Below are 26557 nucleotides of genomic sequence, written 5' to 3'. Positions count from 1 at the left end.
TAAAACATTTATTTCAATAGGCTCTATATCTTTACTGCTGTGTTTTTCGGATTTTTCTTTTTTGCGTTTTTATGCAGATTTTCAGAAAACGCGTCCAGTCTGTAAGGACCTTTAAAAAATATTCGTTCCTGTGGGTCAGTACAGTGACAGTACAGTACAGTAGAGGGACCCCCACACGGTAACTGTCATTTCTCAACCGTTTCGGCCGCGGGGCGGCTCGCCGGAATCGGGCCGGCACCCTGGGTGCGTTCCTGTGGGTCTGGAACTTGTTGTTGTTTTTTTGTATTAGTACAGTACTAGATGCCCGAACTACCTAAGCTGGCTCCTTTCCTTTCCAAGGGAAGAAGCAGCCTGCGGCTCTACTCAGAATCTCCATCGTGTGACTGAACTTTTTTTTAGTGGCAGTGAGCGAGTGTTGGTTGTCATGGCTGCCAGTTCCCACCTGAGGTTGTGCGGGAGTTCAGACTGTTCCAGACCGTACTGAATAACAGTTAGCTTGCATAACGTCTTCAGGCTAGGACTCAAGTCTAAGATGAACATGTCATCAGTGTTTGTGTTCCCTCCAAAGAGGATGCAACGATCTCCCACCATGCAACAGCACATACCAATCATTGGACCCGGCGGGCGTTTCCCTTTGGGTTCAACCTTCTTCCAGGAGAATGTCTCCGGACTGAATTTCCACAGATCATTGAGTTCCTGATCTGGTCTGCTGGCGCCACCAAATATGTACAGCTCTCCATTGTAGGTAAAGGCTGAATGACCACATCGTCCTTCTGGAAGAAGCTGTGCATAAGGCGTGTTCAGCCAGGAGTTAGTCTCTGTGTCAAACACTCTGATGGTGTTGAAGAAAGATGTTTGTTCCGAGGTCCACTCGCCCCCAAATACAAACATCTTTGTTCCAATGATGGTGGCAGAGTGACGTGCTGAAGCAGATGGTGGAGTTCCTCTGGTGTTAATGAAAGACCAGACCATTGTGCTGGTGTCCAACTTGTACATGTCAGTAGTGAGTCCACAACTCCGCTCGTTCATGTTGTATCCTCCATGGATAAACATGACCTTCCCCAAGACGCAGGCCGAGTGGTACCACCTCGCCTTTGGAACAGCTCCAGAAACCCTGCTGAGTTTCAACCATCTGTGGGCGTCTACATCAAATGCATAAAGCCCATACACAACACATCCTCCCCAGATGTAGACTGTATCTTCTACCTGCACAGCTGTGTGGCCGTAGTTCCCGGATGGAACCTCAAGCTGACCATCTCCTCTTCTATCTCTCACTGGAGGTAACTTCTTCCAGCATAAAGATATTGTGTCAAAGACATGGACATCCATCTGACCCTTGTCGTACTCTCCATTATACACGCCTCCAAAGGAATAAAGTTTGTTCCTCACTGCTACAGCAGCATGATAGTATCGCTTTGGTCCTCCTGCTTTGGAAACAGTCCAAGAAAACATCTGTCTGTCCGTCTGGTTTGCTCGCTCACTCTCTCTCTCTCTCTCCCTCAATGTGAACAATGTCACTTCCAACACAGCACATGATCTTATATAGGTGTTACATCACACACAACACAAACTATTACCAATGCACGTCTTAATGACGCCTTTTGACGGCACCCTGTTCATTCACACTTACTTTAAATTGTCCCCATTTAAACTGGCAGCCAAACAAACAGCCTGAATCATATCTGTGCCACATTCAGATTAGAATCCCATTTGTTTAAATAAAAATCACACCCGTGTGAACTGAGTGGTGTAAGGTCTTATATAGCCTGCCTGATGTAATGAAATCATGTCTGACGTAATTAAATCACACCCGGGTGAACAGGGTGAACATAGCAACCATGCTCATTTTTTCTGCACAGCCAGTTGACGTAATGAAATCACACCCGGGTGAACAGGGTGAACATAGCAACCATGCTCATTTTTTCTGCACAACAAAGCCAGTTGTAGGAGTGGTTTACACCACTCAATAAGTCTAAACACAAACAAGTCACATCGGCTCGTGACAGAGCCCAGGCTCCAGGGACCCCGGTCCAATAATGTACCCAGGCCATGGAACCAGGGGCCCGGCCACAGAGACAGACAGAGCCGGGGACCCCCAGGCTCCAGGGACCCCGGCCCAATAATGTACCCAGGCCATGGAACCAGGGGCCCGGCCACAGAGACCCCCCGGCACCGCTCTAGTTTGTAAAAATCGGAATCAGATTTTGGGCACTGGCCTACTTGGAACGATGCAAGTTGCATGCCCCACCCAGATATTATATCCGTGTCCCTTTTATGCCCATGGAGTACTTTGTCAGGCATGCCCAAATATGGAGTCTATGCAGACATCAGAATGATGTCAGAACAGTTCTTTGTCAGGCATGCCCAAATATGGAGTCTGGCCCGGGCAGAGGCCTTTTGTGGCCCGGCAGAGGCCTTTTTGGCGGTTCTGGACAACAGCAGAAACAGAAAACCGACTGTACGGTTCAGCCATAACTGCTATTTTTGGCAGAAGAAGAAGAAGAAAAAAAACGACAAAAACAATAGGGACTGCTTGGTCCCTTAATGAAATATACAGAGTTGAAATATGGAGATGCGAGAGGTTTCTGCAAGACAGCCTGGATGAGAATCTATCCTCTCTCATGCACCTGAGACTGGATGAGAATCTATCCTCTCTCACGCACCTGAGACTGGATGAGAATCTATCCTCTCTCATGCACCTGAGACTGGATGAGAATCTATCCTCTCTCACGCACCTGAGACTGGATGAGAATCTATCCTCTCTCATGCACCTGAGACTGGATGAGAATCTATCCTCTCTCACGCACCTGAGACTGGATGAGAATCTATCCTCTCTCATGCACCTGAGACTGGATGAGAATCTATCCTCTCTCACGCACCTGAGACTGGATGAGAATCTATCCTCTCTCACGCACCTGAGACTGGATGAGAATCTATCCTCTCTCATGCACCTGAGACTGGATGAGAATCTATCCTCTCTCACGCACCTGAGACTGGATGAGAATCTCTCCTCTCTCACGCACCTGAGACTCACATTTTATGTTCCTCCCTCCCTCCCGATTATAAATAGAACACTTTGGGTCCCCTGGACCCAGCCTCATCGACGCAACTGCTCCTGATCTGTCTTTTGTAATTCCTCCTCAAAGGCCAAGACGACTTTGAAGAGTCCTTCTGTTCGATCGAGGCTGGAGGAGGCACACGTACTCACCAAGAGAGGTATTCATTCATTCATTCACTTTGATGACGGGGCACCAGTGTTGTTTTTGGCAGCAAATTTCTATTTTAGTTTTAGTCGTCGTCTCTTGAATAGTTTTCATTTAGTTTTAGTCACATTTTAGTCACCTGGAATGTTTTAGTGTTAGTCTAGTTTTAGTCGACTAAATATCATACGATTTTAGTCGACTAAATCTACAGTTGATTTAGTCGACTAAAATGTATTTTGGCGGGGCTTGATGCCGTCGTAATGGCTGTTTTTACACTTGCTGAAAATAGCCGATCTACAAGCTCACAACGCGTCGCAGCGCGACGCGTTGTGAGCTTGTAGATCAGCTATTTTCAGCATGCAACCAAGTGAAAAATGACTTATACTGGATCTCTTGTCCACTAGTCCCTTCCTAACATTTTAGTCTAGTTTTTATTTGTTGACGAAAATGGCAGTATATTTAGTCTTAGTTTTAGTCACCATAGCTCAGTTTTCATTTAGTTTTCGTCAGTGAAAAAAGGTAGTCGACGAAATTTTTTCGTCTTAGTTTTAGTCGACGAAAACAACACTGTGGCGCACGTCTGGCCTGGCTCCAACACCTCCCATTGTTTACATGTTTTATTTAAAAAATGTTTTTATTGACATGCCCTTTCTTCTTTTCTCTGTCTATCTTCCTCCTTTCTGTGGGTCCTTCAACCAGAGGCAGAGACCAGGCACGACCCCATGAACGCTTATCTGCTGAAGTGCCTTGAAAACCTTTTCCAGTTACTGAATAACTAGCCTGGAACTCACCTATGCTTTTTATGGCATAGGCAGCTCCCGGCAGGATCCGCCGGCAGAAAGACATGAGACTAATTAATAAGAGCGACATAGAGAGAGGAGTGTGTGTGTGTGTGTGTGTGTCAATTTAACAAAGGTGCAGACGATCAGAAATCAGCAGAGAGTGAGTGATGTTTGCGCTACTCTATGCCGAATTGAAGTGGACTCGGACCCAGACTTTTTTTTTCCTCCCTGGAAATAAAAACGTCTTGGTTTCCGAGGCTACTGAATAACTGACACCTGCACATATTTATATGTTTTGAATAAGTTCTGTCATTGCTTAGATATTTTTCTAATTACCACTGCTAATAATGTATTTATGTTTTGCTTTGTGTACAGTTTGTACCTATCAGATGTTATTTAATAGGATAATTAAAGAATGTGCCATATGGATAATTCTAGCTCTTGCCTTGTGCTGTAGAGAATTCATATACTCCTTCCCATGGGAAGGAGTATATGAATGACATCATTGGTGGGGTGCTCTTAGTCCCCGAGGATTGTACCAGGCACTATTTAAAGCTTAATCAAAGGCAGATAGCAGAAGAATTTATGCCTAATATTATGCATTCAATAAGAGTACAATAGGATAACTGCCTTAAAAGCCCGTTCACACTGAACACTATAACGATAACTATATCGTTCACCATTGTATTTTTTAATATTAGTGGTGTGAACTCTGCCATCCACTTGACTTGGAACGCTTTTTTAAGGGTGCACAGAACATTTGGCCACCGACAATACTTTGGTTTTCGTCCGAAAGGGTTTAGACGCCGAAAAAGTATTACTGAAACGGGATGTTGACATGACATCCACAAAACGGGACAATTTGATTGGTAACACACCATTGTACCAATCTGAAATACACTGTGTTGTATGGAGAAGTATACAGTTACAAATCAACTGCTTCTCTATCTGAAATACAATGTGTTGTATGGAGAAGTATACAGTTACAAATCAACTGCTTCTCTCTCTGAAATACAATGTGTTGTATGGAGAAGTATACAGTTACAAATCAACTGCTTCTCTCTCTGAAATACAATGTGTTGTATGGAGAAGTATACAGTTACAAATCAACTGCTTCTCTCGGTAATTCACAGCTGTATGAAGAAGTACACATCAGCTGCTTCTCTCTCAAGTTGAGCCCAGCTGCTATTCCTTTCTAAATAACCTCCCGGGTGGTGTGTCTGTGAGGGGGAGGACACACCACACTGACAGCCTCAAGACACGTCCGGTTGGTTTCTGCCAATAATTGTCTCCACCAGGCCGAAGGCATGGGGAGAGAGTATGTTTTGCACTCCGTCCGTGTGTCCGTCCTTCCGTCCGTCCGTCATTCCGTCCGTCCGTTATCAGCTAATCTCCGGCACCGTTAGCCCGATCCATGCCAAACTGTGCACACACACTCCCAACGACGAACCTCTGCCCCAAATATTCCTCAACGGCCTGTTATAGCGCCACCATGAGGCCGATTTAGACAAAACACATTTCTGTAGATAACTCGTACACATTTTATCCATACATCACACAATTCGGTATACACTATCTCCATAGTCATGTGATCAACACGGATCTTCACAATTTCCCATCTTCCATCCTGATTGGCTAAGAGTGGCTTCCAAAGCTCACATGATTGGTCCGTTTCGAACAAAATGCCACAAATCACAAACACAGTGTCCAATTTCCATGAAATTATACACGCACATTTCCACTAGGCCGAGGACGACATGCCACTATTTTTCTCCCAAATCAGCCTCATGGTGGCGCTATAACAGGCCAATTCCTGTTTTTACCTATAACTGCATCGATCTGTATACAACTTATGTATGCGCACTCCCTAGAGGCCATGGACAAACATTTTCCCTGCATCCCTCCACATCTGCCGGTTATAGCGCCACCATGAGGCTGATTTCTGCAAAACGCATTGTTTATGTTAGTCGCACAGATTTCATCCAAATCTCACGCAAATCGGTACACATGATCTCTGTAGTCATGTGATCAAGACGAGCCTGTTGGATTTCTCAGATTCTACACTGATTAGCTAAGATTGCCTTCCAAAGTTTTCAGGAGTAGCCCGTTTTGTACAAAATGCTGCACATGTCCTGCTCATCCAGAATTCTATCCTCAGAGATGCTATGAGTGATCTGGCTCTGCATTTCCTCAACAAAATGAAGAAAATTGTTGCAAGAAACAAACAAAAAAACATGTTTATATTACTCTTAAACATTTTGTCAAACATCACACACACTCCTATCCTCCTGGTGGAGACCTGTGCCCAGAAGGGCACTTTTTCTAGTTTTCCATTCGGTTCATCCCCAAATTTGATATAGCTATATTTTATAGGTATAGTTGTACTTGTAGTGCTCAGGCCGTTTAGTCGGATATCTAAACCAGTATTCAGAGTAAAGCTCGGATCAGCTACTATCGCTCTTGTATCGATGTCACTAAGGATTGTCCCAGGTTCTTTTTTTTTTTATTCGACTGACCAGATGACCCTTGACGGCTGCTGCCACCCCTAACCGAACAGTTCTCTGTAACACCTTGTTTGACATTAGACTGAGTGGCAAAACATTGAGCAGCATTGGAGTTTGGAAGCGCTCGTTGGAAATCGCTCAACGATCCTGCATACCACCTGTTTCTAAAATTGCACATAATGCAGGAGGCAGCAGGACGTTGCACTATTGAATACTAGCACATCCAAACTCTGACGAATAATCAACTGCACGGAATTAATTGACGTGCAGTTGATTGACCATCTCTATGGTGGATTTTTATGAAACAAAAACATTGCAGATAGAAAGAGGATAATCCAAGCTTTCCGTACAGCTGCAATGTTGGTGAGTAAAACGTAATTTAATACAATCAGATAGGACTTTTCTGTTTGGATGTATGGGCTGTCAAGGCCAGAAAGTAGTGTTTTTGCCACTCCGTACGCATTCCCGCGTAACTTCCAGGTACGAAGATGTCGCGCACATAGCCTCAATAGTACACTGTGGATAATACTGTATGTACTATGTACTCTGTTTAACCCATTTCTGGCGGGAACCCCTTTTGGTGTTTTAAGCATTATGTCATGCTTTAGCTGTTGAAAAATAGCAGATCTGCGCTACGAGCTTGTAGGTCTGCTATTTTTGAAAAGTTGTGAAAATGTGGTGCAAAAATTTGAATATATATTTCAGAGCGAACATTTTTAACTAAAATATTTGCTTCTAGGGGGTCCGTGGCCCAATACACATAATTCTGGGGGTCCTTGACATGAAAAAGGTTGAGCACAACTGACATAAATTACATAAACTGATTTAAAATCAGTCCAAAATGGGTTAAAGGGGATAACCTCGGGAAACCTCCTGAATGACACATACTTACATACATCCTCAGTTGGAGGACATTGACGAGAATGTTTCAGGAAGTTCATTGGCAGCGGGTCTATTGCTGCTCTTCGGCAGCTACGTAAACTCAGCAACAAAAGTTCGGAAACTTAACTTTGGTCCATTATTTCTCCACTTTAATAATACCAATTGGTATTGTATTTTATATCATTTTAATCGTTGATTAGTCATCTTTACAACGAGCTATGGATTGTAAGGATCGGGTGTTTGTGGAATGAGCAAAACAGCTAAACGTGTGGGTAAGGCCTCCAAAAAAATGTGCCAAAATGGCAAATGGTTGGTATTCAACCCTTGCTTGGAGTTGCTTAGTGGTTTGGATGATTGCACTCTCACACAGTAATAAGGGGAAAAAAACACATATTGGCCATTTTTACACTTTATTAATTTCACACTCAGTGTTGGGGAACTCAGCGGGTGGAAGATCCAAAAGCACCTGCAACAGCTTGGTATGGGGCAATATCTCTCTCACAGGAAAGACAGGACTTGAGGTTGTCATCATTGAAGGAAATCTCAAATGCAGTGAGATATCGGGATGAGATTCTTGAACCAGTGGCGATCCCATATCTTCAGAATCTGGGACCTAACTCCATCCTCCAGGATGACAACGCTCACCCCTACAGAGCCAGGGTCATCATAGAGTAGCCTACCTCCAGAATGTGGGAGTGGAGTGGATGGGATGGCTTGCCGTGAGTCCAGACCTCAACCCATTTGAACACTTGTGGGATCAGTTTGGACGTGCTGTACTGTATGTGCTAGAGTGTCCAACAGAACCATGTTGGATGACTTGCAACAAAACATGCTTGAGGAATCCCACCTCCCACAACTAAATGTGGCCCCACTGAGCAATTTTCGGCTTTTTGACGTCTAAACGACCGTCTAAAAAAATGGGGTGAAAATAGTCTAAAAAAAATGTTTTTTTTAGCAGTCTAGGCTTAGATTAGACGTTGAAACAACGTCGTTTCAACGTCTATATATAGACCTTGATTAGCCAGGCTAATCAAGGTCTAAATGTAGACCGTCTATATATAGACGTTGAAATGACGTATTAGATTAGACGTTGTTTCAACGTCTAATCTAAGCCTAGACTGCAAAAAAACCTTTCATTTTTAGACTATTTTCACCCCAGTTTTTAGACGTTGTTTTTGCCATTTAGACGTCTATTAGACTACATAAATGCTCAGTGGGTAGGTTTGGTGACCAGCATGGTGCCAAGCTGTTGCAGCTGCTATTGGATCTTCTACCCACTATACTGAGTTCCCTAACACTGAGTGTAAAATTAATAAAGTGTAAAAATACCTGTGTTTTATGTGTGAGAGTGCAATCATCCAATCCACTAAGCAACTCAAAGCAAGGATGAATACCAACCACTTGCCATTTTGGCACATTTTTTGGAGGCGCTACCCATATGTTTAGCTGTGTTGCTCATTCCACGAACACCCGATCCTTACACTCTATGCCTCATTGTAAAGGTGACTAACCAACGATTAAAATTATATAAAATACTATACCAATTGGTATTATTATAGTGGAGAAATAATGAACCGAAGTTAAGTTAAGGAACTTTTGTTGCTGAGTTCTAAGTGTTGTTGGGTTAACACTCAGTCCTCAACACAGTGGTTCCCAAACATTTTAGAAGTTTACATAAACAAGTTAAAATAGCAATAGATCTACAAGCTCGCAATGTGTTGCGTTGTGAGCTTGTAGATCTGCTGTTTTCACTACTAAAAGTAATTTCTAATGATTTATGGATTTTTGTTTTTTGTATTTATGTATGAAATTATTTTGAAAAATGTTTGTTTGGTGAGGAGGAAGCAGGGATTTTTGAAAATATTATAAAATGGTATAATTAAAAACAAAATGTATAGGAACTTTTACTCGCAACCCCTAAAAATGTGTCCGCGACCCACAAATGTATTGGGGAACACTAGCCTGGGCTAGTTGCTAACCAGCAGAGCCTTCACACAAACATTCACTGGCACTCGCACGCCTCCTCCCGCTTCTCCCAAACACTCAGAAAACCCTTCCAACGCTGCGTGGAGAGGGGGGAGAAAAAAAAGGATCTATAAACTGATGATTGATGATTTTGATCTTTCAAGCGTGAAAACCTTTTAAAACGCAACAAATTGTCAAGGCACTTTTTTTGGAGCGTTTTGTACGTGATTTGCGACCCTAGTAAGAACTTCCAATATACAACCCATCATACAGCTCTATGCCATAAGCTTGGCACCCATTACCCGCCCCAGTGATAAAGTGGCCCTCTGTTGTGGAATGAGCTAACAGTGAGTTAGCATGAAGTGTCCCCCCCCACCCTCATCCATCCCCCCAGCAGCTCAACTGACTCTCTGTAGCCTGAGCACTAGCAGGAAGTGCAGCCTGGGTGCCTCTGCACTCATCACATCAATGCAGCTTTCATTCTGCCTTCAGTGGGGCAACATGGAAGCTGTACAAAAGAACCACTGGTACTTCATGGTACTCCTCATCGTTCTCTCCTTTCTGAAAGGTAACAGGATTGATCATTCTTTAATTATGTTTTTACACTTGTCCAGGCATACAAAAGTCAATGAATTAATCGTGTCAAAGGTTCCTATAGCGCTGAGGGAACAGGACAGATAGGGGTTCATTTGTTTGTCAGATTTTACATAGACTGTGCCTTGAAAATGCCACTCACTGTTGACAGCGTAAGATGCCTCCATATTGTATTTATTCATTATGTTTGCAATAATATAGAGAATGTGCCTTTTATTCTTTTTTGTTTTGTTTTGTTTTTTACTTCATCACTCAGTGTTCTCATTCAGCTCCGAAAACTTGGAATCCATTGCTTAATCAAGGGCTATTGGCATGCACAGGCTCAAATACACTTAATTAACATTGGCTAGGGGATGGTCTCAAAGTAGTGAAAGACTGATAATCTTCAAACCGTCAATACCCTTTTTTTTAACTCCAGATAAACATTTCAAACAGACTTGGAAAAAGTTAATTGTCTTTTTTCCCCGCTACTTAATCAATCATGTCTCATCTATCATGACTGCTAATCAGATCAGAAAATTGCCCTCTGGATTCTAGACCGCTCAGACAATGGTATTTGTTGTTTCAGAGTCGCCCACCGCACACATTATTTAGTATTTGCTGGTTCTTTAATATGAACATGATTAAACATCAATCATCCACAAGTGGCATGTTCAATGAATGGGTGATGAATACTCTGTACCGTGTGCCTTTCCAGTTGCTAGCCAGCAGAGAGAGGACGCCATCACCGTGGCTCTGGAGGAAGGGATGGTTCTGGAGTGCATGTGCCCCTGGGACGGGAACCTCAGCATGGTGTCCTGGACCAAGCACCCGGAGAAGGCTCCCATAGCGGTGTTCCACCCAGAGTACGGCGTGGCCTTCTCCCATCAGTACCGCGAGAGGATCGAGTTCCTCAGGACCACGCCCATGGACGCTAGCATCACCATGAAGAACATCACGCACCAGGACGCTGGCCTGTACCACTGTTCCATCCAGACCTTCCCCCAGGGCTCCTGGACCAGGAACATACAGGTGGACGATCTAGGTACTAAGCATGTTGCTGCCGCTCATTGTGTTAAAGGTTTCATGACATTTCATTTATTTGTATTTTTCGTTTTTCTTTTAGGTTTTTATAACCTCAATTACATCCAAAAAAAAAACCCTGAACTTTGAACATTCAGTGGATTTTCTGTGGTCTGGAGCTTTCTCTGGGGTTTGGAAGTATTTCTGAGCTGCAATGAAAACAGGCAAAACAGTGAAAACAGTGACATCTGCTGGCAAATCCCATTGACATATATGGGAGTTTCTGTCTCTTACATCACAAACAGCAGGAAACTCAGAGCACCTGTTTGAGCCAGAAAACCCCACACCACAGAAAATCTACTGAATGTTAAAAGTTCCGTTTTTTTGGGTGCAATTGAGCTCAGAAAACCTAAAAATATTAAGAAAGATGTAAAAAAGAAAAAATGTTTATGTCACAATCCCTTTAAATAGAGGAGGTATTGTGTCATGTTACGGTTTTATCTTAGAGCTATAGTTGCTCCTTTCTAGATCAGTGGTTCTCAGACTTTTTAATTGCAAGGCTCCCCAGTTTGGTATGTATGTATGTATGTATGTATGTATGTATGTATGTATGTATGTATGTATGTATGTATGTATGTATGTATGTATGTATGTATGTATGTATGTATGTATGTATGTATGTATGTAAGGCCATAGACCCCATGTGAGTGTGTAAATGGAACCAAATGGACCCTTGCGGGGGCCGTTTGGTTCATTCTCAGAGTTACAGACCGCTAAGGGTCCATTTAAATAGTAAATTGTGGATATATATATACATAGATAGGTGCATTAATTGCACCCGTGATCTCACACACATTCATACACTGATGGTGGAGGAAACAATGCAAGGCTCCAACCTGCAGGAGCAATTGCTTCAGCGTCTTGCTCAAGGACACTTCAACACTTCCACATTGACATGTTCTTAAAGTAGTGAGTTGAGTTCCTCCTTTCAGGTGTCATAAACGGCTCCTTTCAATTCAAAGGGCTTTATTGGCATGAGAAAACATACGTTTACATTGCCAAAGCACAATACAACAATACAGCAATACAATCAAAACAAAAAATATGTACATTTGAATGTCAGAATCTTCAATAGATCAATTTCTATATTGTACCAAGATCACTGGATGTAGGTGTAGTGCAGGGATATACACAATGATTAGTCTTTACTAATCATTTCACTGATAAGCAGCTCGCCCAACCCCCAACTCAACCGTTTTCATGCAGAATGGAATGTGGAGACCCACAGCTCTCTACAGTTATCAGTAGAGAAACACAGTTGATCAATCAATTTGACCCAATATATATTTTACTCCAATTTCTGAGAATAAATCTCGCACATCCATAAATAACACGACACTACCCCTGAGCCCCTGTCATTTAGCTGAGGACCCCCCCACCAATGACTGCATTACAACTCAAAACGTCATTTTGAATGTCATCTTGGGTTTGTCTCAATTTATTTTTATGAGGTACAAATTGTGGTCGCAGTTTTTATTTATTTTTTATTTATTTTTACCTTAACCGTGTACAGATGAGGCGCTACCAGCGGATGACATCATAGAAACTCCGGCGCCGGAGGTGATCGAGGCCGACGTGGAGCTGGTGGCACGGCGGAGCGACAACCTGACCATCAGCTGTAACCACGAGCACAACGGGACCGTCTACCAGGTCACCATGGAGAAGCTAGACCTCGGCCTGCCCTGGGGCGGAGGTATATGTTGATGTCATGGACTAAAACTAGACTTAACGCTAAAACATGTCAGATGGCTAAAATATGACAAAGCAAAGCAAAGCAAAGTTACTATATTTACCCAGGGTAACTGGACTAAGCATCAGATACTTGTTTACAGCCAGGCCCTGCTCAGAGAACATTTCATGGTAGTGGTTCAATGCCTTGCTCAAGGGCACTTCAGCGGTGGTAATTTTAACGTGCCGGTCCAGGGATACGAACTGGCGACCTTCCGGTATCAAGACCTCTCCGCAAACCGTTCGGCCACCGCTGCTAAATTCAAACTAAATTCAATTGTGTTCAAAAAGACTATGACTAAAAACTAAATAAAAATGTACTGTCCAAATCAACGCTAGGCGGAGGCGAAGGAGAAGGAGGTGACAGCAGCCAGCAGGTTGGCATCTTAGGGTTGTGTCGGGTGGTTGACGGGGGCCTGGTGGCTGAGGACTACACCCAGAGGGGCAGGGTGAACTGCACGGACAGCCTGGACATCAGCCTCCAGCTGACGGAGGTGGTGGAGGAGGATGGAGGCTTCTACCGATGTCACTTCATCACAGACACCGGCTCGCAGACGACCACCGTGCTCCTCACTCTATCTAACCCAGGTATGATGACGCACGCACGCACATGCGCACACACACACACACACACACGCGTGCACACACACACGCTCTGTCCCTGAAACTTACAGTAAAAGCGCTAGCCTAGTAAGGCTGGACTTAAAAATATCAGATATCAGTATACAATTTCGGTGATGCACTTTATTCCAAAAATCACACCCGTGTGAACTGAGTGGTGCAACTCCCCCCTGCCCCCCTCTCTCTCTCTCTCTCTCTCTCTCTCTCTCATTAGCAGGCAACAGTGCAGCACTATCTCTCTCTCTCTCTCTGTTTCTGGCACAACAGCGCCACTTTTGCCCCTACTGGTACATAGTAACATTGTAACATAATCACATAGTCACAGACATTGCTGTTCCTTGGAGTGGTTGCACCACTCAAAAACATGTATTTGTATTGCTCTGAGCCCTATGGTAAATCCCTCTGCAATGAAGGGGGGGAGAGGGGAGAGAGAGGACATGAAACCTGACGGGGAAGTAAAAGTAGCCCCTCTCACTCTCAATGGCCATATTTGGAAGATGTATTTGTCTATCTTGTGGCATTTTGGTCATGTGTGTCATATTGGCATATTGTGGTTTTATGAATCTAGTTTCTGTCTGTGAGCTTATGTGTGCACACATACTGCACACGTGAATACTGTGCAGTATTGTATTGTATTAGTGATCTTAGTCATTATGACTAATGTCTGCAACATGGCTCTGTAATAGGCAAGATTGTTCTGTCTGTTCTTGGCTAATCTCAAGGTTGTTACATCTTGTGCACAGGTACATAAGAGTAAACACATTTTAGTTTGGCTTCCTTAATCTTACAAAGCGCTGGACCGATCAGCGTCATATACAGTATCTTGTGCATGCTGCCACTGGGACAATGAATGAAGTAACTTGACTTCACATAATGTTTTATATCCTTTATGTTTAACTTAAATTTTCTATAATGAAAGTTGGTAGCAGTTGATGGTAGTCCGATAGGGCTGAAACCTTCTAGTCGCACATCATACGTCTTCTATGAGTCGACTAACGTCACAGACTGAACACATGAAGTCCCACATCCACATAGGAGCTTTTATTCAGTGGCTTTGTCGTTCCAGTGAGTGATGCGGATGTGAAACACATACCACAACCACTGTAGAACTATCACGTTCAACCCACTGTTCTTTTTTTGTACTTTACTTTGAATAGAGACCTGACTTACTTGATGAGATGAGATGAGATTAGATATACTTTATTAATCCCCGAGGGGAAATTGAAGCGTTACAACAGCATAATGTGACACATAGAAAGCTAAAACTACTGGACAGACAGAAACACAAAAACAGACACAAATGGACATAAACCACACAAGACCAGCACCACTAAGGACCATATGCCATTCGGGGAGGGGGGAGGAAGTTCTTATGCATTGTATAGTCTGATAGCAGTTGGCATAAAAGAGAGTCTGTATCGTTCCGTGTGCATGCCGATTCTGTTCTGTGTGTTTCACACACTGTCTGCATAGTACAATACATGTACATTTGTACTCTCTGTGTTCCCCTCCCAGGTTTCTTCAGCCTGTCTGGATACATGCTGTACATTTACACCGGGGTCGGTGTAGCTGCTATACTTCTGCTCTCCGTCTTCTCCTTGCTGGCGCTGAGGCTCAGGTACGATCACAACGTGCATCCCCACACCACTTCAGCCAACTCAACTAAAGGTTGCAACTAAATGATATACCTGCACTGCACTGTACTGTACCACCTTGAGTTGTGACAGCTTCCATGACATGTTTGAATAGTTCAAATAACCAATCTACAAGCTCACAACATGTCGATGTAGAATCATTTAAAAAAATAATTTTCAAAATAGTAAAAAAGGTAAAGAAGTTTAGGGATTCGGGACTGACGATAATAGAGCCCTAACTCTCTCTGTGTTTGAAATTAAATGAAATGATTACTATATTTACCCAGGGTATCTGGGCTAAGCTCAAAAACTTGTTTCCAGCCAGGCCCTGCTCATAGAACATTTCAGCGTAGTGGTTCAATGCCTTGTTCAAGGGCACTTCAGCGGTGGTAATTTTAACGTGTCGGACCGCTGATTCGAACTGGCGACCTTCCGGTATCAAGACCGCTCCGCAATCCGTTCGGCCACCGCTGACACTTTCAGTTTCAATCCTTAGATCAGGGTGTCAGCAGTGGGTCCAGCACGTTTGGCCTTAAAAGTCATTATTGTCTTACATTTTAATTCAACTTTACTTAAAGGGACGTAGTGAAATGAGAAAAATATGTTTTTCACACTTTTAGAGCATATCCTTAGTCATATGGGCATACCCAACAATAGATGCCAAAGCAATGGGAAAATTATTTTTTTGTGTATTTCTATATCAAAAGTCCATACAAATCAAATTGTAATGACTCCCTTGGAACGAAAACGTGATGCATGAATACAAATGTGTCTTGATTTCATTCACCTGTTTGATTACCATTGTTGCGCGTTCCTCCAAACACAGCTGATTTCCATTACAGATCTACTCCGATTGGTTCAGAAACACACAGCCTTCCGTTTCAGACTGAAACTTCAAGATAAAAAGCCCAAAAAGCCCATTGCACTCCATCTTGAAGTTTTGAGCATACAGAATTAGTCGTATTCTTCTGCAGAAGAAAAGTTTTGAAAAGCCTGTAACACCCAAGCATATTCCTGTACACTGAACCAGGGGTGGGCAACTTTGACGATGGAGAGGGCCACTATATTTCCACACTCACTCCCTAGGGCCATATATTACTCTCGTCGCAAAAATAGCGGTCTACAAGCTCAAAACGCGTCGCGCTGCGACGCGTTTTGAGCTTGTAGATCAGCTATTTTTGCTATATTCGAATTGAAATCCTGAATTTTTGCTATTTTTTAATTGGAATCCTGAAAATTAACATTTTTATGTAATTTCAAATGCCTTTAATTATACTTGTGTTGAGCAATGAGCTACTATTTTAGACTGAAGTAATAACAGCGGGTCATGTTTGCATGTTGTGGAATTGTAAACAGCTGAAACCAATATTATAATCAGTATTCTGACATTAACCTGAGGGCCACATTATGTGAAGGTGGGGGCCGCATGTGGCCCCCGGGCCGCCAGTTGCCCACCCCTGCCCTATACACTGAACCTACTATACCTGCTACAGTATATTGTTGCGAAAATGCCTATAGTTGCCAAACCCATCTCCCTTTATATTTACCAGTCATACTTACCTGTGGGAGAGACATCCAAGTGAATTCTAGTAGTTACTAGTTACAGTAGCTGTCCAAACCCCTGTTTCTTTTTTTTTAGGGCTTTTGAGCATTTTTATTAGACGGGACAGTGCTGAGAGCAGAAGGGTGAAACGAGCCCTCAATAGAGTGTCGCAGTCCCGCCCCCTACCATGGACCAGGAAATTAATCCCAATGCATTTTTCCCATAGACATTTCTTAAAGTATTTATTTAAAGACGGTTACGCCGCGGACAAAGCCAACTCGAGTCGTGACAACTCATGACAACACAAACAATATTTTGGACCAAACAAATAATTACAAAGAAGAAAAACAACAAAAAAAGTGTTGTAACCTGCCGTTTTTTTCTTCTTTCTAATTATTTGTTTGGTCCAAAATATTGTTTGTGTTGTCATGAGTTGTCACGACTCGAGTTGGCTTTGTCCGCGGCGTAAACGTCTTTAAATAAATACTTTCTGAAATGTCTATGAGGAAAATGAACGGAGAATCATTTCCTGGTCCAGGGTAGGGGGCGGGACTGCGACGCTCTATGGCTTCTGCCAGAAATATGGGGAGGGGAAGCCTCTACTAGAGCCTGGAGGGAACACATTCTGGCAGCCAGCTTGTAGCATGGCTCGGGAGTCATTAGTCAATAGACCTTCAAACCGTACCTCCCAGGTTGCGCTTGCTGGATGCAAGGGCCAACCCCTATGTATGTCAGAAGCTGTTGAGAGCTGATTTCACCCCTTGAGACAGGAGCGTGGCAGATAGAGAGATGGGAAGAGACGTGACAGGTGCCGGATTCAAGACTCAAGTCCTCGCAACTCGGAGCCCACAACTGTGCCACCGTGCCCCAGACTGCTGTGACTTTTGTCCACAATGTTCTAATGCTTAAATATATGCTGAAAATAGCAGACCTACAGGCTCACAACACGGTGCTCTGCTCAGCCTCATACACATCATTATTTGTAATAAGTTCAATTTATATGGAATCTTTTATGAAACCCAAGGGCGTGTTACAATAAAAAAACAAAAACTAAGAAGAAACAACAAAGAAAACAAAACAACACTAGCAGTCAGAGGCCTTGATGAACAAATGCCTTTTCAGGGCAGACATAAAATGAGTCCAGCCTTGGGGCATGGGGGCAAGTCTCTGTCAGGAGAGACTTCCATAGGGTGGCGTTATTTTCCAAACAGCAGATCGACTACAAGCGGAGGGACCGCTGGCAGGCAGGTCACACATTATTTATTTATTTATTTGACAGGGACAAAGCTCATTAATCAACATGTCAGTTTTCACCTCAATGTAAATGGGCCAGAGTTAGCCAAAGCTAATTTCCATCTGTAGTCCCTGGGCAGGCTCTTAAGAAATGAATGATAAAAGAAAGACAGTGTATAGTGTGCCAGCACACAACACCATGCGTTGATGCCATGTGTGCATATGTGCCAGCACACAACACCATGCGTTGATGCCATGTGTGCATATGTGCCAGCACACAACACCATGCGTTGATGCCATGTGTGCATATGTGCTAGCACCCAACACCATGCGTTGATGCCATGTGTGCATATGTGCTAGCACCCAACACTGTCCATACAAAAACACAATACAATACAGATACACAAATACACATGTGGACGTTGTGTGTGTGACCAATGAAAAGTTCAAAGCCACCGGGAGTAGTTTAGAAAGAAGAGGAAATGTTAGGAAGAAAGGAGACCAAACTATACAGGTGTGTTTGTTATGTTAATGTTTTTAACAGCATCTGTCCGTCTCTGGTTGTCCTGATGGCTTTTGAAATTATTTTTCAAAAGAGGGTTACAAACTACAAAGCTCTCCTTATTATGCCTTCCCTCTCCGCTTTCATCTCGATAAAAGCAAATAAACTACAAAGGAACAAGGACTGACCAATCCCCCCTCTTGAGGGGCACACTCTCAGAGTTAAAGGGGGGTCCTTGAAATTATAAGGTACAAGAACCACTGATGTAAGTAAAAGCATTGTTCTGGTGTGTGCAGAGTTATATATTATTTATTTGTCCCGTCCTTGTTTGAGTGGTGCAACCACTCCACTATGCGGAGCTACTGAATGTGTGTCCCTCGCTGGCTGGCTGGGTGCGTCCGAGCACGAAAATAGCGCTTGGTTGGTTTTCACAACCAAGTGTCACTGTTGCGCAGTCTAACACACACGTGTGCGTGTGTGCGTGCGTGCGTGCGTGCGTGCGTGCGTGCGTGCGTGCGTGTGTGTGTGTGGTCCATCTCTGTACTTTTTTACATCTTTCTACCATATTTCCTCTAAAGTGCCCCTTTAAAAGTTCAAACTAATCATGAAAAGCAGAGACAGATAGGTGTTTATGTCTGTACTTTTTGTCATCTTTCTACAATATTCCCTCTTTCTAAAGTGCCCTCTTTCTATAGTTCAAAATCATCATCATGAAAACCGGAGACAGATATAATTATTATCTATATTATATTATATATTTATATTTGCTCTTTTTAAATTGCCCCTTGATGGCTTTGAACTTTTCACTGGTACAGACTGGCAGTGCTGCACTCGCCCACGGTCCAAACCGGGGGGGGGGGGGGGGGGGGGGGTTGCTATTTGGCCCTCAAGTATAGTATAATCCAGGGGTTCTCAACCTTTTTGGCTGGAGACCCCCGGAAATGCTTTGGCCATGTCTCCTGACCCCCGCCCCGCCCCCCATCCCCACCGCCAATACAAACTGACTGCAAAAATAACCTTATAATAGAGAAAATATATCATAATTGAATACTGAAACCAGATATAATCATTAAGGAAAGTTTATGCATGTACTATGTAAACTCTTCATTTCCATATTCCAGCCATTCAGTTAAAAAAAATAAAAATTGGGGACCCCCCAAAATAATTTGGCGACCCCCCGAGGGGTCGCGACCCACGGGTTGAGAACCCCTGGTATAATCCATACATACATACTGTGTGTTTCAGGAAGAGGTACAGGAGAGAGGAGTACAGACTGAAACTACATCCATCTCAGAGACCGGTAAATGTTACTGTGATCTAGTCTGTTACTGTGTTCTAGTCTGTCTGTTCCACGGTATCTGTTTGAATGCAATTCATATGCAGCATTTAACTATTGTCAATATATTATTTGATATTAATATCTTCATGTATGGACTATGGACTGACTGCCACAATATCATCCATATGTTGTCGTTGTCGGGTGGAAACCTTGTATGTCCAAAACCGTTTACAGTTCCGTCACTAAAAGGAACCTGTGTTCCAATGGATCCAATTAAGTTCATATTTAATCACAAGCTTTGTTAATAATTGTGAGCATGTGACAATCTTTACAACAAAGTAGGGCATGAATTTATACTATATGAAATGTGAAGATGTTAAATGGTGAATGGACTGCATTTATATAGCACCTTTCTAGTCTTTGTGTGCCTGCAAAGAGTTTTACCAGCTCACTGGCGTTGTGGTTAGAGTGTCCGCCCTGAGACTGGGAGGCCGGCCGGGTCAAGTCAAGACAAATGGGACCCAGTGCCTCCCTGCTTGGCACTCAGCATCAAGGGTTGGATTGGCGTAAGTCCCTGCGACATACTAGTGTCATGTCCAGGGGGTGTACTTACTACTTGTACATCAAGCTGCCTCACTCACGCTACAGAAACAGGAGATAGGATCCTTCCCTATGGCTTACTTAAAGCGCTTTACAATGTACTTAACTTTCAACCCTTCACACACTGACCATACACACACCGATAGCGGAGGAAACCATGTAAAGGCAACAAAGTGTCTTGCTCAGCAGCACTTCGATGCTTAGCCATGAGGAGCCGGAGATCAAACCGGGAACCTTCGGATTGAAGACACCGCTTCACATACATACAAGGTTTCTTCCCCGACACCAACGATATATTTAATTGTCATTTGTCATGACTTGCTGTACCTGACTAATACCATGCCTTATGCTAACTGTTCAAACATCTCATCTGTACAACATGATGTGCACAGCCTAGCGACTATGAGAACATACCTGGGTACAGGATGGGAACCAGACCCAAGAAGCAGCTGAGGAACTGTCCCATTTATACCAACATACACACCTCCCAGCACCAGCCACACACCTCCCAGCACCAGCCACACACCTCCCAGCACCAGCCACACACCTCCCAGCACCAGCCAAAGTCCTACAGATAGCACCGAGCTAAGTAGGGCTGCAACCGCTTTAAACTATCTTTCTCTGCTTTCTGTTCCCAGACTGCATTTTTGTTGAAAAGCTATATTCAACTGCCAATAACTAAAGAACGGAACTCTTCTTTAGAGACTCTTCTTTTGCAGATATTTGGTGTTTACATAGGCATAGAACAAAATATTCTGTGGGTCTTGAAAGATTAATAAAAAAGCTCCAAAACACTGGCAAGGGCTGCAGGCTGTCCTCCAGGTATGTAATAAGTTAATATATTCGGCAAAAATAGACAATTTTGTATCTTCTTAATTTTTTACTAGTAGCTTTATTTTTTACTGTACAGTATATTAGCTATTTATAATAAATTCATTAAAAAAATAATTTATAATAATTAATGTTATATTATCAATAAGATGTTAGTGTGTTGCCAATTCTTTTGGGGACCACTTGCAATATCCTCAGAGCCCGAGAACCACTGGGCTAGTTCTTAGAAACATGGCGGGAGGGTTTTGTTTGGCTCAAGCCATGTTCCGACTAATGTAACATCATGTACTGCATGATTACTGCAAAATTGAGTCATCCTTGTTTGGCTAAAACAATGCAACGCTAAATTATCTTCCCAATAACCCTCATTCAGAGCTGCAACATCCTTTGTTATAATCATTCTTTTCCATTTTCACATCTCCTATGTTTGGTTTTCCATTCACAGGTTGACAATGCCGCCTAATCATTTTGACAAAGAACAAAGCAATCACTCCCCATTGCACCTTCACTTGAGATGTTTGCATTCCCCCAAGGTTTTATCTGTCCAGGATATAGCTGTATTGTCGTTACAAACTGGAAGCTAATTTACACTTTATAGCGAGAAAGGTGTCCCTGGCTTTAATATGAAACCCAATTTAGTTATTATGCCAATGCATTACTCACCACACACATTTCTGTGTGTTGTCACTACTGTTGTGTTGTATCCTACTGACTCACCTGCCAGTGAGGAGCCCCCATGGGAGGATGCCTCTGTCCCACTCCTCCCGCCCAATACTCCCTGCTCAGAGGCGCTGCCCCAGCCCGCAAGAGTAGTGTAATGACAAATACAGATGCTCCACTTGACAAAGCCGGATGCACCGCACTGGATTAGAACCCACAGACTCTACATTGGTGGGCAGCTAACTTTGCACTACCTCCAATGTATTTGCGATCACCAAACACATTGCTCACACACATTCAGCGTTGTAATGTTACGCATCAACATGTTATCCCTCTCTCACACACACACACACACACACACACACACACACACACACACACACACACTAGTGATTTGTGTGTCAAGTCTTTTGGGGTTTTTTTCATGCACTTACTCACATTTTCAAACAATTTCTACCGCAACCATCCGACACGCTTAAGTGCATCGATTTCCACAACCCGACCTGACCTGCAGTCTTTAAAGAAGATGGACAGACAACCAAAAATAATACAATATGAAGCCTTTAGACTTTGACAACAACTGTGTGGGCTATTATAACTTGAGCACGCTCTTCTTATTTGGAAAACGGTCTGTTTATTATGTCGTCCTGTGAAGGAAAGACTGCAGTCTACTGTGTCATCAGTCCATTCTTTTTTTTGTGAAATAAATGCATAGGCCTAAGCTGTATAAATCTATCAACAACAGCTACTATTTTAAACAGCATAGCGTAACACTAGACACTTACACTGTTAGCCACTCAGGTCACACCTCTGACTCTGGAATAACATGCTACACCGTATGTAAACGGCCACACGGGGGCACTATTATGCTGGCTTTGTTTAGTTCTGTGAAAAAAAGACAAAGCCAACATAATGACGGATGTTATTTATATCTCATTACAGTGTTTTGTGTTTTCTGTACAAATCTTGATTGTATGCTTTTAATAATGTTTTGCTTCACAAAAAACATTATATATAAGGTAACACATTTTAGTATTATGCATGTGCTATTCTCCACTGTGTGGAAAAAGTGTAAACAAATTCATCTCTCTCTGTAGAAATGGTGGCAGTGGCACAGGGAATAATGGATGTGCAGGTCTACTCTGCAAGACAACGACACCAATGTGGACAAAGTGGTGATGGACAATTTAGTAGTTTTTTTTGGTTTGTTTCTTTTGCCTTCATGAAGTAGTTTTGACTACAATACAGTATAAGTTGAAACCCCATGATTTGGTTGTGATTCCGTGTGTGACCTCATGTGGTGTGAAATTCTGTGAATATAAAAGTGTTATAGACACTACCTCATTTCTTAATTAACCCATTTTGACCTGAGATCAGATTCTACAAATGTCTTCTAAATCCTGACAGTTTTCTGAAAAAGCTATGTTTCTGTCAGTCGTTCTTCGATTTTTCAAAAATAGCAGACCTACAAGCTTGTAGCGCGGCACTCGGTGCCACGCTATGAGCTTGTAGATCTGCTATTTTTAATAACATAATGCTAACACCAAAAGGGGTTCCCGCCCAAAATGGGTGAACATTGACTAGCGGGACGTTCCCAAACCTTTCAGCTCGTGAGACCCAAAATATACATTTTGGTGTCTCTCTGGGAGCCAAACTTTACAAATACATTTAACTATTTCAAAAGTATAGTGAAAATAGCCCATGTGACGCATTTTGAGATTTATGGAATTTCATTGATTTTAATTGTTTTTCTGTAATTATTTATTTATTTACTTCTGAAAATCTTTTGAAATGTTTTAACACTAGCATGACTGAAGTAAAATGAGACACAAGTAGCATGTGCTTAAAAAGGACCACTTCACCACTTTTCAACCTATCTTCATATAATAGGTCCTCACTAATAATCATGAAAAAATGGCACAATGTTTTTCTACTCGGTCTGTGTCTCATAGGAGGACTGTGGGCATCATCGATGGGGAATACAAGCTAATAAAAACTGCAGGCTTTCTAGTACTGAAAAGTTGCAATGTGAAAATCGAAGCCATCGTTCTCACGATAATGAAAATCTAAACATTTTTGTAAAAAAATCTTGTTTAAAAAATCTGCCTAACGATGATGTCGGGTTTCTGAACTGCTCACAGCCCTCCTATGAGACACAGACTGAGTAGAAAAAAATCATGCCATTTTATCGTGATCATTAGTGAGGACCTATTATATGAAGATAGGTTGAAAAGTGGTGAAGTGGTCCTTTAAATTCATATTTAGAAAATGTTTCAGATTTCTGAGATGATAGAAGGTGATGAATGATGTTCATGGAAGGGGAACCTTCTGAAAGCTTCATGGGCCAAAGATAATAAACTTCAAAATCTCAAAATGACCTCTCAGACATGCTAGTGTTAAAAAGGGGATATTTACGGCTACATGACCGAAAAATGGGTCACGAGTCTCGCGACCGACCCATTATAGTTTTGGAACCAGCGGCGTAAAAGGACACGCCACCACGTTGTCGGGTGGAAACTTCAAGTCCAAAACTGTTACTTTTCAGGATTCAAAAATAGCATATCTATAAGCTCAAAACACATCACAATGCAAAGTGGTTTGAGCTTGTAGATCGTCTAATTGTGCTTATTTTGTGTGACACTGTATATATCTGGGGGTTACGAATGTAACCAAAGTTCTATAACAGCGAGCAAGGCTACTCACTTATGGGAGTTTGCGCCTCCTGGTGTTCACGCCAGGAGGCGCAAACTCCCATAAGTGAGCAGCCTTATGAAGCTGATTATTAGAACTATTGTATAACTGGCCTGTGATGTGAGGAACTTGTGGATACCCCAACTGATAGAACATTCAATTTATTCTCTCATCAAAAACATTACATATGTACATTTAGTGAGTGGAAACTGTAATCCTACACTCCTTGTGTTGAAAGTGCCATTAACATATAGAGTACGACTTTTTAACAGAACACAAAACAAAATGACTGACCATTTTACATGTCGACAACAAAAACACAATCGTATAGTAGGCTAAAAAGATAGAAATCATTAAAATGATCAGAATTGCATACCTACGTTAAGATTCAAACAATGTTTACTGTATATGGCTAGCATAAAGTTTAACACAAAGTGAAGGAAGGAACTGGCAACTTATTAAACATTGTTGTGACTAGAAAAGTGGTTCTCAACGTTTAGTTTTTCTTGATGGGGTCCAACCACGACGAGCCACGTGCAATTTCAGGGCATTTAATGGTCAATCAATCGATTGTAGGGGCTGGATTGATGGAAATAATATAGTGGGATTCCCTTGGTCTATTCCGGGCTGACATTGGTAGGTACCTACAGATGTCTTTCAGGCCAGAGGTACCTCTGGTAGCCACACCTCTGATGGGTGGGGTTTAATAATACACTTTCTTTATGTAAACGTCGTTGTCGGGTGGAAACTTCCAACGTCCAAAACTTACTTTTCAAGGATTCAAATTCAAAAATAGCATATCTACAAGCTCAAAACGCATCACAATGCAAAGAGTTTTGAGCTTGTAGATCGTCTATTTGTGCTTCTTCTGTGTGACACTGTACTATATGGCAAAGTAGGGCATTCATTTACGAGAAACATGAAACGTAAAAGTTTGGAGATAAGAGGTTTCTGCCCGACAACATTATTAAAATCGTAGTTTTTTTGCCGTTCATTTGAGGGCCCACTTGCAGCATCCTCGTGGCCCGCCAGTGGGCCCCGGCCCACAGGTTGAGAACTGCTGAACTAGAACATCGTGTAGTCCTTTCTCTGTCGTGGCCCGCCAGTGGGCCCCGGCCCACAGGTTGAGAACTGCTGAACTAGAACATCGTGTAGTCCTTTCTCTGTCGTGGCCCGCCAGTGGGCCCCGGCCCACAGGTTGAGAACTGCTGAACTAGAACATGGTGTAGTCCTCTCTGTCGTGGCCCGCCAGTGGGCCCCGGCCCACAGGTTGAGAACTGCTGAACTAGGACATGGTGTAGTCCTTTCTCTGTCGTGCGGTACTAACATTTCAGCTGTACTGTAGACTACTGCAACTATTCAACATTTATAAACAACACATCAGCTAGTATGTGTCAAGACATTTTTTTCTTTCTGCAATAGTTTAGATACTTAAACAGATCCTGCTATCCTGTCACAGAAGGGCACTTCTTCTTTTGTTAATCAAATCAATATCATGGTTGTTATTTCACATGCAATGGATTAAATAAACTTGACTAGTAGTTTGTGCACAACTTGGAACATAAAACAGTAGTGGCTGCATGGTCATCATCTCTAGTTCTACTAGAAACAATCTATTTCCAAACGTTTTAACAAAACATTAATTTAACAACAGCAACGAACGACAACATAGAAATACATCAACACAAAGGGAGGGGTTGAGGTCCAGGGTCAATTAGACTAATTTGCTACTTCCAGCTGATTGTCTTTTTAAAGTCCTGTTTAACTTAAAGGACTACATCATCCATGTTCAACGGACTACATCATCCATGTTCAACCTATCTTCATATCATTGGTCCTCACTAATGCTCATAATATGGTACCATTTTTGTCTACTCACTCTTGTCTCAGAGCAAGCCAGTGTTCAGTTCAGAAACCCGCCTGCCAGTGACTACATCGGTCGCCAGGTTTGGTCATTTCTTTTTTTAAATATATTTTTTATCCCACGATTTTGTAACACATTTTTCACCCCTGTGTCAATTATCTAATGTGATCTTGGGCTCTACACACCCTCCGCCAACCTAGTCCCCATATATGGGGGACATGGGGAGAGCAACGGACTTGAACTCATGCTTCCTTCATGCATGAGTGTCCAAGTTGCTCCTTTACACCTGACAGGGGGGAATTTCCCTGGCCGGACGTAGCGCGTGGAAGGAACACGTTATTCCAACCAGTTCCTTTCCCCTCCATCAGGCGCCCCGGCT

General features: G+C 42.7%; 2 protein-coding genes across 2 annotated transcripts in view; both read left to right on the top strand.

Annotated features, from left to right (window-relative positions):
• rttn (rotatin) overlaps positions 1–4384 on the top strand; it is a 103276-nt gene extending 98892 nt beyond the window's left edge. The window contains exons 48-49 of the mRNA XM_079489013.1: positions 3147–3216; positions 3903–4384. Of these exons, the coding sequence (XP_079345139.1) occupies positions 3147–3216; positions 3903–3982 (150 nt within the window). The 3' untranslated portion in view covers positions 3983–4384. The remainder of the gene's footprint in view (positions 1–3146; positions 3217–3902) is intronic.
• Positions 4385–9820: 5436 nt separating this feature from the next.
• cd226 (CD226 molecule) lies at positions 9821–23018 on the top strand. Its single transcript, XM_079489035.1, has 7 exons — positions 9821–9904; positions 10628–10954; positions 12506–12685; positions 13060–13308; positions 14857–14959; positions 19499–19553; positions 22721–23018. Exons 1-7 carry the CDS (start codon positions 9838–9840, stop codon positions 22745–22747), a joined length of 1008 nt encoding a protein of 335 aa, XP_079345161.1. The 5' UTR covers positions 9821–9837; the 3' UTR covers positions 22748–23018.
• Positions 23019–26557: the final 3539 nt, after the last annotated feature.

This window comes from Electrona antarctica, assembly GCF_951216825.1.
Source record: "Electrona antarctica genome assembly, chromosome: 20".
NCBI classification, from domain to species: Eukaryota; Metazoa; Chordata; class Actinopteri; order Myctophiformes; family Myctophidae; genus Electrona; species Electrona antarctica.
Note: the sequence above shows the minus strand (reverse complement) of the source record. Positions and strands in the feature narration are given on the sequence as shown.

Coding starts and splice junctions, on each gene's coding strand:
- cd226 (XM_079489035.1), top strand. CDS start 9,838: ATGGAAGCTGTACAAAAGAACCACTGGTACTTCATGGTACTCCTCATC. Junction 10,955..12,505: donor CATACAGGTGGACGATCTAG/GTACTAAGCATG, acceptor AACCGTGTACAG/ATGAGGCGCTACCAGCGGAT. Junction 14,960..19,498: donor TTGCTGGCGCTGAGGCTCAG/GTACGATCACAA, acceptor TGTGTGTTTCAG/GAAGAGGTACAGGAGAGAGG.